The sequence below is a fragment of the Strix uralensis genome, chromosome 11 (genome assembly GCF_047716275.1).
Source record: "Strix uralensis isolate ZFMK-TIS-50842 chromosome 11, bStrUra1, whole genome shotgun sequence".
Lineage (NCBI taxonomy): Eukaryota > Metazoa > Chordata > Aves > Strigiformes > Strigidae > Strix > Strix uralensis.
The window spans coordinates 9,686,705-9,702,924 of record NC_133982.1 but is presented as its reverse complement, the minus strand read 5'-3'; the positions used below and the strand labels follow the sequence as shown (position 1 = coordinate 9,702,924).

At 47.0% G+C, this 16,220-nt stretch overlaps 1 protein-coding gene across 2 annotated transcripts in view; it reads right to left on the bottom strand.

The window, feature by feature from the left end:
* The window catches only part of MAP1A (microtubule associated protein 1A), a 65,365-nt gene that overhangs the window by 15,905 nt on the left and 33,240 nt on the right, over positions 1 to 16,220 (bottom strand). For both annotated transcript variants that reach the window (XM_074880809.1, XM_074880811.1), the window contains 2 exons: positions 1,301 to 1,383; positions 525 to 665 (listed from right to left, as the gene is read on the bottom strand). In XM_074880809.1, the coding sequence (XP_074736910.1) occupies positions 525 to 665; positions 1,301 to 1,383 (224 nt within the window). The remainder of the gene's footprint in view (positions 1 to 524; positions 666 to 1,300; positions 1,384 to 16,220) is intronic.

The window sequence follows — 16,220 nt, the reverse complement described above, 5'->3', positions numbered from 1 at the left end:
TCCAAAAGCTGGTTGCAAATTGTTGCAGAGGGCCATGTTCTGCTCTCTTTGGAAACTCTTAATGTTGATTGCTGTTATGCTTTCTGACTACCGGGAGTGCAAGGTGACAAGACCTCAGGAATGAAAATGAAAGCAGGAACCACCTTGTCCTCTTTCCTTACTTCCTCCTATTTAACCTGGAATATCAGTCCCTGGCTCAGGCTCCAAAGTAGCAGTTTCTTTTTGATTCGCGCATGCTAACAGAAAACCTGCTTTAAGAAAGTGCCTGCCCACTGCAGAGCCAGTCTGGAAGGTTATTTCAAGCTGAGCACTTACAGGTGGAATCACCCATGCCTGCCACCTTGGAAAACTTAAGACAGATGCCTGAGACTGCAGCATGAATTATTTATGGTGTGCTATTTTTTGCTGGATTTCAAGCCCATCCCTCTGCAGATATGCCACCTGAAGGAGCGGCGCAGGCTGCACTGCTCTATCGTGCACTCTGTGAGCAGGAGGGGACATGCTGGCTTACTGCTCACGCTCACCTCTGGGTCTGAAAGTATCTCAGCAAACTTCTGGTAAGTGAAAGTTCCCGTCTGCAGGATCAAGTCTCCTTCCTGGTCCGAGCTCTGACCACAGAAGATCACTAGTTTGTGGGCTGATGAATCACACACGAGTGAGCGGACCTGTTACCATGAAACAGAGTGTTGCAGTCAAAAAGTTATCTGTGTTCCTCACCAGCACCCAGAAACACAATCAAACAGACAGATGGTACTTACACATTATTCACAAATAGTCAAAACATAAGTTTTCTACATATAAGAGAGTAGGTCATTGAAGAGGGAAGCCTGACACAGCTCCTTTCACATCATAATTCACACTGAGAAAGTAGGCCAGTGCCAAGAGATGTTTGGCATTACACTGCCATGCAAGAGTTCGGTACATTTAGAGTCTCATCAAACTAGAATGCTCAAGGTTCAGAAGCCCTCCACCTTATTTGCTAGGAAACTCTACAAGCTCCTGAGAAATCCTTAAAATTAGGCAATTCTAAGGCACTAACTCTTCCAGGAAGCAGCTCATTCCTAAAGGGCTAGTACACAAGAAACCATACACTCTCATGTGTTTCTTTGTCCAGCAGTAGATTTTGCCACAGAATACTGGTTACTGCATGGATCTTGTTGGCAAGACCAGAACACCTTGCAGCAGACTGGAAGCATGTTCCAACTCTCCAGAAGGCACAAAGCATGATGATCATGACCTTCATGTCAAGCAAGGGGAGAAGAGCTGATGTGGAGAAAACCTGCTGGCACCTGGCCCTTACCTCAGACACGATGCTGTCCACATTGGGATTTACCAGGATCACCGTCTCCAGGGTATCACTCCGGTGATGGAGGGTTCGCTGGCCTGGGGAGAGGTAAGGGATTAGACAGGATGAGAGAAGCTGATAAGACAGTATCTGCCTACTGATGTTTTAGCCTCAAAAATTCCACTTCAGCATGGGCTCGATTGTAAGGCTTCAACTTGCATTCTAGATGCAATTTAATACCTGGGTCTCATAGAACAAAGCAAACTCTTTTCAGTAACAAAGAAAAAAATCCTAGTTCTGGATCAGCACAATTTGCAACTCAATTCCAACATGTTCCAAAGCCCACAGTCCCAGGCACAGCAAGCTGCCCGCTTGCGCCCGACAGCTGCGCCCCGTAAACATGGCACAGACCAATTATCCTCTCCAGACAGAAGTATCTTGCTTCATCGCGGCTACCATGGAGAGGTATCTGGATGTTGTCCAAGCCTGACTCACCATGGGGCTTTGCAAGCCAGCTGGTGTGTGCCAACTCACCCTTCATTAGAGTGGTGCAGCACTAATAACGAATCTCTCATCGTTCTTAAGTTTCTTCTCTTATGAAGTGTTTTTCTTTAATCCAAACATGCACTCCTAAACTGCTGCTATGGGAACCACCTAGATGGTAAGAATGCTTGTCCTCCTGTCTCCATCCTGTGAGAGTCACAAACAGCACTCTGCTCTTGCTCTCTATTTAGGCAAAAAAGCAAGAGCCAAAGAAGAGAAAGCAAGAGCCTGGTAGTGTAAAAAAGCAGTTTGTGTGCTCACCTCGGCATGGGCCTTTCATGGATATTTGGCAAAATATTGACATAAAGCCTGGGCCAGATTAATTTATTAGAAAGAACAGTGGTGAGTGCCTGCCATCCTGAAAGACAGGGCTAGAGCCACTGTTGTGTACCCACGTCAGTTCTGGGAAGCGGCATGATGTACAGCCCCTTCCTGCAGCATCTCCCTTGACACTGCAGGCAGCATGTAATTTCTTGGATTCTGGTCTTTGCAGATACCTACCTCTGGACATTACATCCACTCTGCGAGTCAGGCACTGAGACCTTGACTCTTGGAATGTGTAATTTATAGGGTTTTAATCTTTCATAGGCTTTAAGCCCTCACATAGACTGGAGTGCCATAGAACTTCACCAAAAATGGACATCTATTCCTAATTTTTGTCTTCCAGACAACTGTTGCTCTCTGACAATGCTGTTCTTTCCACCCTCCCTATTGCACAACCTCCCACCAGTTCTCTTACTAGGCAGATCTCAACCCTTCCAAAATAGCTTGATCAAACTGGTATTTCAAAGAAAGACACCAAAAGGACACAAAAAGAAAGAAGTCAGAGAAAAGCCAATACTCAGTATAGCTTTAATCAAGCTCAGTTTACTGGGATGTTTTACTCTGGATGCCAGCAATCAAGTATAAACCAGATAGATATGCCCAGAAGGCAACTTTCAGCCTAAAATGAGAGCGGCTCTAAGCTCTCAACGGAACTATTTATACTCTACAACCCTAGCTGCTTTCTGAATGTGTGTTCTTTCAGTTTGTCTAAAAACAGTCTGTCCAGACTAAAACAAAACCATCGCTGTGCAAAGGAAATGCCTGCACTGAGTTCAGTGGCATTTCTGCCGCTTGATGTGGGATGTTTGGTGTATGGATGGGGGAAGCTGGGAACCAAGAAGGAATGGTACAAGTGAGCTCGTGGGGAGCAGTGTGGGAGGGTGGCCGGTGCTGCAGGTGAGGAGGGCCCAGGAAGGGTTCTGGGACACGCACTGCAGCCCAAAGCAGCAAAGACCCACTCGTCCTTGAGGTAATGATAATTTTAATGGCACTGCTGGTACCTCGGTGTTGCTGAGATCCCAGCAGCAAACACAAGGAGTACCTCGATTCCTCACCCCACACAGGGACCTCCACTCACACGCTGCTCAGAGCATCCACAACAGAAGCGATCTGCTCCCAGTTTTCAACAGTAGCTCTGGGACAAAGCGAAACCCACAGCACTCCCCACGCTTTAGCTTCTGCCACCTTGCTGCCTACATGTCCCAGACAGGCTTTGCTGGCAGTTGACCACGTCACTGGGGAACACACACAGCTGGGCGTACAGAACCACTGCCAGCAGTCTCTGCCTTGTGCCACGCGAAAGGAGGGCACAGTGGGGTCACGGGCGCCCAGCATCCCTCCCAGCACCGGGAGCCAGGAGCCACAGAGGCAACGCCAGCTGGAGGCCGCAGGCTGGGCAGCACTCAGTGGACAATGCCAGCTGCACAGGGAAAGAGGCCTGTCCGCAGGACTAACAGGCGTGAAAACACTGCTGCCCTTTGCCATTTCTGTGGTTCAAGCCCAAGCAGCTGAGCCGTCACTGCTGAGACTGGTAAACAAAGCATGGCTGGTTAGCATTCTGCTCGCATCCCCTCACCCCTCGAGGGGCTCTCCCTTTCGTACTTGAAAGAAAGAGAAGGGTTCACACTGTGGGGCCCGCAGCTGCTGGCAGATGGGAGGTAGGAATGGTGAAGTACTGAGTCTTGTGAAGGGCTGTGAAGATGATTAAGGGACTGAAGCGTTTTCCTGAGGCGAGGCTGAGCACACTAAGACTGTTCAGGCTGAAAAGAGAGGGCTTGGGGTGGGGGAGGGATCTTATCAATATGTATAAATACCTGACGGGAGGGAATGCAGAGGAGGAAGTCAGATTCTTCTCAGTAGTGCCCAGTGACAGAACAAGAGGCAAGAGGCACAAATTAAGGCACTTGCAATCCCATATGAACACACTTTTTTTTTTTTTTTTTTTGCTGTGAGGGTGGTCAAACACTGGAACGGGTTGTACAAAGAGGTTGTGGAGTATCCATCCTCAGATACAGTCAAAACCCAACTGGACACAGCCCTGGGAAACCTGCTCAAGTGAGCAGGTGGGATTGGAGTAGACAATCTCAAGAGGACCCTTCCAACCTACGATTCAGTGATTCTGTGACTCTGTGAAGCAGTGCAGCCTTCCAGAGCTTTGCTCCTGACGCACTGTTGGGCAGATTCCCTTTCTTCAGCTGCAGCAGTTGGTTCTCAGAAGGATGCAGGAGCACAGCCAGACAGGCAGGCCACTTCCAGAAACACTGAATCACCACACACATGGGGCACGCCAAAACCCAGAACTGTTCTTCATTTTAATGCAGAGATAAAGCAGAACAGCACACAAACTCCATGCTGAGCTGCAAACTGCAAGTGAGAGGGCAATGCAGTGGCCTGACCCAGCCTGCAAACTCACCAGGGCGAGTGCCCCGGCCCCTGCTCACAGCCGGCTGCTGGCCGCTGCCCGCTGGCTCAGTCACAGAGCACCCCAGTATGGGACAGAGCAAATGCTGGGCTCTGCCCAGCTGGGGGAACACCCACCATCCCAAAGCCTCTTTGAATCCAAGTGCTCATCTTTCTGAGAAGCCCTTAGCTGGCTGCTCCCTCTATCCAGGCCTGCAGAAGCAGCTGCACAGACAAAGGATTTAAACACACAGACTGGGGCATCCTTCTTACTAACAAAAACTACATGCAACAGAAATGAGTACAGTGCAATGGACATCACAGACACAGTGACTGACAGCACACTGTTCAGGTCATTGCCAGGTATTTGTCCTTACTAGAGCCCCATCCCAGTGAAACGCATGCCTGGAAATACCCCTGCAAATGGCAAAATCCCTTAATTACATTTACCAGTAGAAGGAATATCTTCCTCAGGCTCCCGAAGACTGCTGTCTTCAACTTGCCTGGAACAAACATATGCACAGAGCTCTCTGACCACGGATCGGTAGGTGCATTCTGAACACACATCCCTGACCCTGCTCAGCACTCTCGAACTATGCTCACAAACTGCTACATTAAATGAAATCTCCTCTCCCCCAGTAACCGTGGGAGTAAACTTCATTAGCACTGAATTTCTCATTTCATACGAATCTTCACTTTGTGTGTTCAGGCACATTCTGATTACTGTAGTCATCACAAGGCCTGTGTGCTTCCAGAGAATGTTTCTATCTATCATGTCTCCACCCAGGCAGAAAGCCCCAGTCTTTACCATCCGTTCCTTAAGTGGAGAGTTTCTCTTAGTCCCTCATAACCACTGTCACCTATCCCTGACACTCTTCTAGTTCTGCCATGGCCATCAGGATGAGTAAAAGCAGAAGTATACAAGATGAGAAGGAACACAGAAGATTCACATGATAGCATTATTGTACTGTCTGTATTATCCCCCATCCTATTTTTTTATGCATCGTAACATAACCTGACACTAGCTTTGCACCAAATAAAGATCTTCAGTTAGGGGTACACAGTGACACCCAAATTTCGCCCTGCCACAACACTATTAACTGAGCCCTCATAAGGAGTCTGGAAGGTTTAATTTTTCTAGTGCTTGATTTTGCATTTTTTGACAATGAATTTAATGGAACATCATGATGACTGTTCAATTTAGTTGCAGGAGTTCCTCACAGTTTTTTCTAGATATAAGTAACTGAGTCATCTACAAATTCAGCCACCTCCATGTTCATTCCAACCACTTTCCTCGTCATTACTGTATTGATCAGCTTTATATTTAGTAGGAAACCATGAAGCCCTTGTATTTTGCCTCTGGATGCTGCAGAAACTTGACCATATTATTTGTTTTCTGTCTCTTAGGTAGCTTTTGACTCATGGCACTAGTTGCCTTTTACCCACACAAAGTGCTTCCTGCATAACATATGAAAAGATTTGATACACAAACGCACCTCATTTATGACCTCACCAAAATTTCAGAGGACAGGGGCATTCTCCTTCTCCACACAGATCACATTAGTTACCGTTGCGTAGAAGTAACACCACCTTCATCCCGAAGGACCACAGAGGGCAGGCGTAACGCTCTCTTTCCTCAGGGCAGCCAGCTCCTGGACGGCAGCAGGCACGGACCAGGGGGGCATTACACAGGAACACCCCAGAGGTGATGAATGACAGCTCCTCCAGGCAATGCCAGAGGAACTCCCAGGGTTAACAGTAGGGGACACTCATGGATCATTAGTGGGGAGGGAGGAAAAGTCTGTGTTTTTTGCTTTTTAAGAGTATGTATAACTTACTTACTAGAAAGGCTGACGGGGAACCTCAACACAGCCTACAGCTTCCTCAAGGGGGGCAGCGGAGGGGGAGGTGCTCATCTCTGTGACCAGCAACAGGACACAAGGAAATGGGATGAAGCTGCATCAGGGCAAGTTCAGACTGGACATTACGAAAAGGCTCTTCACCGAGAGGGTGGCTGGTCCCTGGAACAGGCTCCCCAGGGACATGGTCACGGCACCAAGCCTGGCAGAGTTCAAGGAGTGTCTGGATGATGCTCGTAGTCATGTGGTTTAGTTTTAGCTAGTCCTGTGAGGAGCAGGGAGTGGGACTCAATGATCCTTATAGGTCCCTTCCAGCTTGAGATATTCTATGATTATGTGGCCCTTTGAGTGTAGAATTGATTTGGTTATGGTGGAGGACAGCAAGTGATGAGCAAAGCCATTGTAGATTCTGGAGTTGGTGTGAATTACCCATCTAGGGCTGTCTACGTGCGCAAAGAGATAGAGGGTGAGAGAATGAAGGACCAGACACTGTGGTTTTAGTGATCAGCAGTCAAGCAGAGAGGACTATGGGGGGGTCAGTCCAGGCTAAAACAAAGGACAGTGCTCTAGGGTAACTGTGTGACACACAGGATGCCCAAGGAGGAGATGATCCTAGAAGCAGACAGATGGCCATGGAGGCAGAAAAGGAGGTCATGCTGTCAGTACAAATCCTTGTTTGCAGTATGTTTTGCCACTCTAATTGAAAGCACCTAAAAACCCGTGTAGCTGAATAATAAATTCTGGGCTGGTCCAAAGGGATGGCAGAATAGCTGCAAGAGCTGCTGTTGGTCATTTGCTTCAATCTTTCAGCCCATCAAACCTCAGAGGTCTTACTATTCTGTTGATCAGAACCGGAAGAATCATGGTTACAACCCACTGTGCTGAAACCAGAGACCAAGTATCAGGTCAGTGGGACCCAGGTTCTCCTCTCTGTGAAATATGGTCACCTAGGCCAGAGCCCTGAAGAGTCATCTGTCAAGGGAGACACTGTGCTGAAGCCAGTCATGATGCTCTGACTGGTATACCAAATTGTAATGAACATAACAGCCACAAAAGTGATCAAAGGACCGGCACATCTGGTGAAAGGAAGGCTGAGAGGTGGGACTGTTTAGCCCGGAAAAGCAAGCTTGGGAGAGGGATCTTACCAATGTTTGTACACACCTGAGGGCAGGGTGTAAAGTCTGGGCTGCCGAGCTCTCAGGACCTTGCCATAGAGAGGATGCAGACTGTTCATCTGACCAATCCTCTCCCCACCCAGGGAGCATTCTTTATTCCTCATTACCTCCCCTGTCCTTTGCACACCCTTCATCTCCTTTGTCCCTAAGATTATTTGGGCTTACCAGGCCAAGTTCTACCTGTAAAGTGAACACCAATAGTACACTGATAAAAAATACCAAAGTTTCACAGTCTGGACATGTTACCAATGCACACAAGCCACAGTGATTAAAAACCAATTCTTCCTAACTTTCCGATCTCTCATCTGATGTTATGAACATACCTCTTCAGGGTGGCACTTCTGATAAGACTCTTCTTACAAAAAGATCCTAGATATCGCTATGGTTCAGCACCTTTTGCTACATCCTAGCAGAGTTGAGCCTTACACCACACGGGCTTCCTGATGCTCTATTGAAAAAAGCCCACCTCTGAACACAGTCAAACCATGCAGGAGGGTTCTCAGAGTGCATGTATTTGCATAATTAACATGAGGGTTCTCAGAGTGCATGTATTTGCATAATTAACATGAGCTAGTGCAAGCTGAAAGACTGCCATTTCCTTCATTCTGAAATGACATCATAACACTGAGATAGTAACTGACTCTTTCATTCTAAGGCCGTGAAGTCTCCAACTGCAGCTTCTTCAGTGCCAATGGGAGAAAAAGGATCCAGCCCCAAATGGTGTCCATTCAGAGAAAATGAAACAACGCATTCATTCACAAACACTTGAGGACTGTACTGAGTACAGCAAGCTGCAGCTCCCTGGGAGAGAGATTAGGAAGACTACAGGAAAGGGAGGAAAGGTCCTGCCTCTTACCCTGTCTGTGCAAATACACCCTCCTATCTCCTACCACAATATAGACCCACCTCTCCCCAGGACCAAGGCAGCCCTGTGCTGTTCAGCAGTGAGGGAGAGGCGTGGACATACCCTCGCTGGAAGCAGCGTCCTACTCCCAGCACCCGAAGGGCACACAGCTGCTGAAGCTCCTTCCTCAGTGCGCAAACTGAACAGCGTACAGCTGGTGGGACCAGCTCTGGCTGGTGGACATTTGGAAGCTCTGCTAGTCAGACAGGCTCGGGAATTAAAAAATAAACACAAAGGTTGCTTTGGCAGCCAGTACACAAGCTGGCAATTGCGAATTCACCATTCAGCAGCTCCTTACCTACAGCCCTGTGCATCTCCGAAACATCTCCTAGCTCCTCTGTACCTGGGCACCCTTGCTGTACTGCGGGAGTAACAGCCCTGACCTGTCACAACGGGTCAGAGGGATGTACCAATCCCCGAGACATGCTTAGGTGATTGCACAGCTGTGGGCAGAAGTGTGGGCAATCTGTGGGCGACCACAGCACCACCAGTTCATACTGGAACGTGCTACAGAGCGGCATGAGGAAAGCTGACACACAGCCTTCCTGCTGTCCGTGCACTCAAACTGTTCAAGAGGAGAGTCCTCAATAAATTTAAGAAGAAACCCCTCCACAGAGGGTTGGGCTGAAGAGATTGTGAACAGTGTGTGGGTTCTAGAAAGGAAAGATTCTGGGCAAATTCAATTTTAAAGAAAACTGTAATCTCCTCTTGGCAGAGGCAGAGCACCTGTACAGGGCCTGGCCCTGCACAAGCAGCAGCAGCTGCCACAGCCACAAACACAGCTTGGAAAGTGGACGGCCGTGTCTCACTCGGGCTTGACCTTTAGAGGATAAACAGGGTCCAGAACATGTCGGCATCTGCCTCTGCCCTGGCCTAGGGAAGCGGGCTGTCTCCACTTCTGGGAGCTTCACAACGTAGCAGCTGGCCACCATCACGTTCCAAGTTACAGCCCACTGCCAAATGAGATCGCCCCAACACCAGGAGAGCCGCTGGGCCAGCTCCTCAGACTCCAGAGAGAGGATGACCCACAGTCTCCACTAGTTTCCACAGGCTGTAAATTAGATTCCAAAGCTGATGTAGTGCTTATGTTGGCTGCAACAGTAAATTGTTTTACTAACAAATTGTCCCTGAAAAACACTTATTTTTGTTTCAAAGCAAAAAATCAAGGTTTTTAGATTACAACATAACACCTTTGTCAGAGAGAAGTAACAGCTAAAATTATTCCTAAAAGCAATTAAAGATTTTTTCTTAAACTTGCAGTGATCCATTGATTATTTTTACTTCTCTTTCTTTTCCCTAAAAACTTTGAGAAAGTTATTTTCAAGATCCTCTATGTATTTACATACACAGAATCCCAGGCTCCCAGTTTTTTTTTTTTTTTTTCCAGACAACAATGGCTGTATTGGGTTCAGCATATCTCTTGATTGAGAAGATATGATAAGGTCATTGCACTTCCTCAGTTTAAATCTTTGTTCTTTCTTGCCAAGACCACTTTGCTCTCTGGGCTCTCGGGTTTATTTTTTCATTCACCTTAACGGTTTGAAACACCTTCCAATTTGTTATTGTCCATGCCTGTGATCAACATGCTGTTTACATGGCAACTCTGGTGTGCCTTACAGGAGTATTAAGGAAACTGGAAGAACGTTGCTCAGAGCAGCTCGCCGGCCGTGGCTGCTGCTGCCCTCCGGCCTGGGGACGAGGCCCTGCAGGGCGACCAGCCCCAGGGGACTCCACGGGCTCCAACGGCCGGAGCAGCTGCAGAGGCAACCACCGAGAATCAAAAACCGGGCCCAGCACTACACCGCCACTCCTGCTCTCCGAAGACAAGAGATTCTCACCTGCAGCTGCAGGCCTATACCCAGTGGAGGACAGAGCCCCAAAGGCGCGGCGCAGCAGCAGGAGAGGGGTGGGCTGCGGCTCCCGCCCTGCCAGGAACAGAGTGGGATTGCTCTCCGCCCCGCCGCCCGAGCTTGTCTCTTTTGTGCACAGTCGAGACACCCGCTAGCACGGAGACGTGAACGGGACCTTCACACATCTGCGTCCCAAACACCAGGCTGTATAGTGACTGTCTTTGCTCCCTCCCCCAACAACTCTAAAGAATAATTAGTTAATTATGCAAGTCACAGCTATCTCAATAGGGGACACAAAGAACCTTGGGCTGGCAGTGCCCTGTGGTTAGGGAGACATCTTTGCTTTGGTGCAGCCCTAAATCTGTGTGTTCATTCCAGCTCAGGAATTCAAACCCAACCTCTAACAGGCCGGTGGACACCCTTGGATGTGTTTGCCAGAATGACACAACATTTTCCACTCTGTTGCTCCTTACTTTTTAATGGTAGTGTTGCGTCAGATGAGACGAGACTTTCAAGTAAGATAATGGAGAAACACCAGGTGAGGACTACAGCTGGAGCTTGGCGTAAACTGCCCAGAAAAGACTAAGAGATATTTTGAGTGCTAGGTGGGTGACTGCAGTGCAAACTGGTGCCTAACTGTTGGATTCAGGTTCTGCAGGGCCGGGGCAATCCCAGCAGTTCTGGGCACAGCCAGCTCTTTGTTTCTTTTCCAGAGATGAGCAGAGCACCACTCTGGGTGAGTGCAGCAGAAAAGGCTGTCCCACAGCCTCCTCCCCCAACTTGTATTCACAACACGTGACAGCTGCAGTAACTACTTATTATAATAAAGACATTATTAGGGAAGTGCTACAGTTTTAGCTTTCTAGTGTGATTCAACAGCTGAGAACGATGAGGAATTGGCTTCAGGCAGCACTTTGTGGTCCACCAGCAAGTGTTCTGCCTCTCACGGTCTGAAAAAGTCTACAGTAAAGATTTATTTCATATACTTGCTATTTTTAGATCTTCAAACACTCTGCAAAAACAGATAAGTATCTATTTATTTATCAGTGGCTAAATCTTCTATCTCCTTAGAGATTTTCTTTAGTGATTTTCTCTTAACTAAAGAAAATCACTGTGTAGTAGCAAAGGGAAAATATATTTTTAGAGGGAATACGAAAAACAGCTGAAAATTGAGAGGCCAGAAGCTGTAGTAAAGTGCTGAGTCCCTGTAAGGGAAGGCTAGGGCAAAGATAGGTGCTGTCCTGTGGAGCAATGGAAAGGAGTCTGCAAGCAATCACCAAATGGGTCACAGACGAAACCACAGGACATAAAATGAGGGATTTTAAACTGTGAGGTTGTAGGCACTTGCCACATCCCGGGAGATACTCCTCCTAACCATTTGCCTGTGTCTTCCTATCTCCCCTCCTCCCTGTGATATTTTCATGTCATCTACAGCTCCTCTCCCAGGCAACTTCTATTTCTATACTGTGCCAACCATAGCAACCATCTCATTGCTTCCTAATTGCACATACTGTCTCACTTTTATGCTAAAGAGCAATTTGATAGCTCAGCCATTTTAGAACCACTAATTGAAGACACAGATGTTCACTTTGGAAACAGCTGTATCTATTTCCAGAAGTTACTGCTCCTGTCTGTTCGTTAAGTGCCCCTGAACTGGGAGTTACACCAACACTGAGATACATTAACAGGTAAGATGAGCACTTCTACCCTTTGCCAGGTGCAGAACTGGTCACAGGAGATTCTGTTCCCTTCAGCAGCTTTGCTGACTCAAGCTAGCCTTGCACCCTTTTGCTGTGAAACACTGCATGGCATCCACGTGAATCAAGAACACAGCTCTTACACGGGGTCATTATCTCCAGCTGTGAGGAGCTGGAGCTGTAACTTCTTAAAGGTCTCCAGCTAAATCCACAAAAGGAAACCTAAACACACCTTAAGATACCCTCTTACCTGCTGCCCTCACTCCACCAACCCCTGGCAGACTTACAGACGGCCCCTTTGGAAACCAAATTAATGTTTCATGTTCTCCTCATCAGTGGGACTTCAGCTGTGATTTGCTGCCAGCCCCTGAACAGAGGCTCCCACAAAACTGTTCCTGGTGGCACTGAGGCGGACGCCCTCCTCCCAGATTCCAGGGCTGAAGACTCCTGTAAGCTGCAGAGCTGGACAGCTTCTGATTTCTTAATTTTAATAAGAATATGCATCACAGGATACATGTCTTACAACCAGAACATAGCACAGACTCAAAAAACCTGCATGTTTCTCCTAGTTTTGAAGTATCTGGGTAATGCTGATTCTGACTGACTTGGAGGTACAGTTCATGATCTGTCCTATTTCTCTCTTTGATTTTTTTTTGGACAACTGATCAATATGAAATGTGAAGCAAACTGCCTGAGGCAGAGAGAGCTTAGTCGTATCAAGGAGGGGGTGGCTGTCACAAATAAGGAAATAATTCTGAGATTTCCTCCTGTTTGCCTATTAAGATGCCAAATTTCTGGCAAGAGGCTCCTGACTCTGATTTCTAGCATCTGTTTAGACTCCTCAAACCTCCTTCCTATTCCATACTGTTAACAGTCTCATTCTAAGTAGCTTTTTTTCCCTCTCACCTGCTTGTTTTGAAGATGACCTGCTGAATGTCATCTCTGTTTAAGATACAGACATTAAACCAGGTGTGGACTCTGTGTGGCTGGGGTGGTAAAGCAGAGAAGGACTGAGCCCTTGAGAAAAAGCAGCTGTCCTCTGCCAACATCACTCTTTGCTGCGTTATGACTTTGCACTCTTGGATCTAGTTGCCACGGGACAGATTCTCTGCATGGTCTGGATTCCTGGGATTTGATTTACAGCATGGAGTACAGTGACAATAACGGGATACAGAAAGCTATTTCAAAGTGCAGAGATTCAAGACCTTCTGTTCCTTCTGCTAGCAAATGCAGGCCTTGCCTGTTCAGCATTGAAAAAAAGAGACATTTGGGAGAAGCTAAGGAGGTTTCTAGCAGAGTAGGGACACCTTCTCTCGATACTAGTGAAAAGTCAACTTGGCCACTGCCTCTCACCAGTCTGCCTCGTGCTGAGCTCACTGAAGTCTCACTTTGTAGCAGGAGCCCCTACTTCTTAATGCCATCCAGTCTAGCCAGGCCTTTCAGCCTGCAGATTACACAGTGGAACGAGGGACTTGAGTTGGGAGAATAAAAAGGAATAGAAGAGGCCTCCACCACTACGAGCACTTTTGTCTCAGGGCCTCTCACTTGTTCAGTTCCCTCAGAGCCATGCAGGCACAGAACCTTTCCAAGTTCCCATGTCTCCCTCTTCCTTGACAATGGTCTTTGCCTTTGAATACAGACCAACAGCAAGAAAGAAACTCCATAACAATTAGAACTCCCATGCAAATCTAACAACCAGGAACTGGGCTAAAACACATATTGTGCTCATACCTACCAGCCTGCAAGCTGGTTCTTCAAAAAGGTGCCAGACAGATCAAAGCCACAGAGGACCACCCTATCCAAGGTTTTCCTACTGGGGGAAGGAGTCATATTTGTTTGAAGTCAATTACTTCTTATATGGCCTGGGCAGTGTTCGCATTTCTGTCCAAGTACTGCAACTTACCCCTCTTAAACTATTCTAGGGAGCTTTTCAGAACATAAATCTAGTCAACCAGAAGGTAATCACTGGCTTCTTGCCCGCTTCTCCTCTAAGATAGCTATTAGCACCTTGAGTGCCTGTTGACAGATTGACATTCCTCAGGCAACATTCAAAAGAGAGATACCAATGGCCTTCTCCATCCAGTTTTCTTCTGAATTAAGAATTTGGCACTGGAGCTGAACAGCGAGTGTCACAGGCGAGATGGTTGGATCCCAGTGAAATAAAGGTTAGCTACAGCAAGTGCAAAAACAATTAACTTAATCTCCTAACTTGAAAGTCAATAGAGGAAACAAACGATCCAGACTTGCCTGTTATGTTGCTATGATTTTTTAGCACAATCTATTTGTAGCTATAGCATGTTGTAAAAAACAGCACTAAGCTTTTACAGCCTTCATCTTTTCACTAGAAACAACCAAAAGGACTTTCCTCAAGACTACCAAAACACATGAAAAGCAAATGCCAGCATAAGACCTAGCAAATGCCAGCCCACCCCTGTAGTGGTGTCCTGCAGCTGCTGGCCAAGTCTCCAGGTAGGAGCTAAGGCTACAGCTTGCGCTGCTCGTGTCCTGCCAGCTGGTATTTCTATTTTCTTACCATGGCCAGTATCCCAGAGGCAGGAATGGCCTCTCCTGTCCAACCTTAAAACAGCTACAAGAGTTTCAGGTCAGGTATTCTATGCACATATTCAGTAACAACCATTCCTTAAGCCTCTGCTGTCTGAGGCATTTAGCTGACTCCCAGGGAGTCAGAGGAGACTCAGCCTTTCACACAGGAGGGGTCTGAAACTGTCTTGCTGTGCCTAAGCTCTGTGATTTGTTTTCACCTTTGCTTCACACTAAAGACAAGGAGACAGATTTCCTGTCTGGTGCCTGACTGGTGACTAGATGAATTTGCCTCCTATTGCACCTTCCTCTCCAGGATCTCAAAAATCAGTACAAATTTACAGAAGATTTTCTTGTTTTGCAGAATGTCAGTAACACAAAGAACCTTACATACCTGGTCAAACTGTGAACCCAGGGCCCTGAGGCGGGTTCGAGTAAATTGCCAGACTTTGGTGCTTCACAAGAAGGCTCATGAAAGACAATAATATGTGCCAACAGACACACAGGTTGTTCAGTAGGACATACTGATAACCGACATGCTTAATAAATCCTAGCCCCTCTGTGACTTACACGCCTCCTTCCATTTGAGATTCTCAACCTTCGTTCTCTTCAAGGAAATATCCAAGCCTTTACTTTCAAAAGCAAAGGAAGGGCTCACTCATTTCATTCAAAACACAAACTGGGATGATGATGCTTTTCAGGAAGGTGGAAGTGAATCAAAATTGCATTCCCCATTAAATCAGTACTATTCTACACGTTTGAGAGATCAGTCCAGCAAGACTTAAAAGCCTGTCTCAGGAGAACCAAAAACCTGCTGGCCAAGGACACCAATGCTCAAGTTCATCTGTGAATAAAGCCTTGGAAGGACAGAAATTTTCTGACAGCTCCACACACAACTAATTGTTCCATTAGTACTAACTTTTGAGATCCTGGAGAGAAAGGCTTGACAGGAGAAGAACTGATCTACAGTCACTAGTCAGCACATACATAAATTTATTTCCATTTCTTTAGTGTGAAGGAAAGGTAAGAACAAGCCACAGAGCTTAGACACAGCAAGGCACAGAAATAACAAAGACTGCTTTTTATGTGTCCACCCTGCACTGTCCCACTGTGATAATCCTGGCTCCCTCCACATTCCCTGCGGTGCACTGCAATACCCCCAAGTACCTCTCATGACTCACAACTACCAACTGGTCAAGTGGCAGTGAGCTTAGAGACAGACGTGCACCGCCTGAGGGCTGGGGGTAGGTAAGCGGTGGCTGCCCAGGCAGCAGGAGAATGCGTACTGTCCCAGGGAAGGCACCGATTTGGATCACCCTCCTCTACTGCCCCACCAATTTTCACAAAACTGGTAGAAACTTGTTACTTTTAATACTTTAGCAGAAGGGAAAGTGTTTACTTCAGACTAACACAAAGTACGTATGTTTGTAAGAGGAACTCATACTACTCAACCAAGCACCTCTAGGGATGGAGAAAAAACTATTACAAACTGAGAAGTTAAAACCAAAGTAGCTCAATACTTTCTCTAGTTTTTCCTGTCAACAGCTTCAAGGCTTGTGCTGGAGTCCAGAAAGACATGGTCCTGTAGCTAATTCAGGATTTTTGAGGGGAAAAAAAAATTAATCCTCTTTTTCCATCTCAG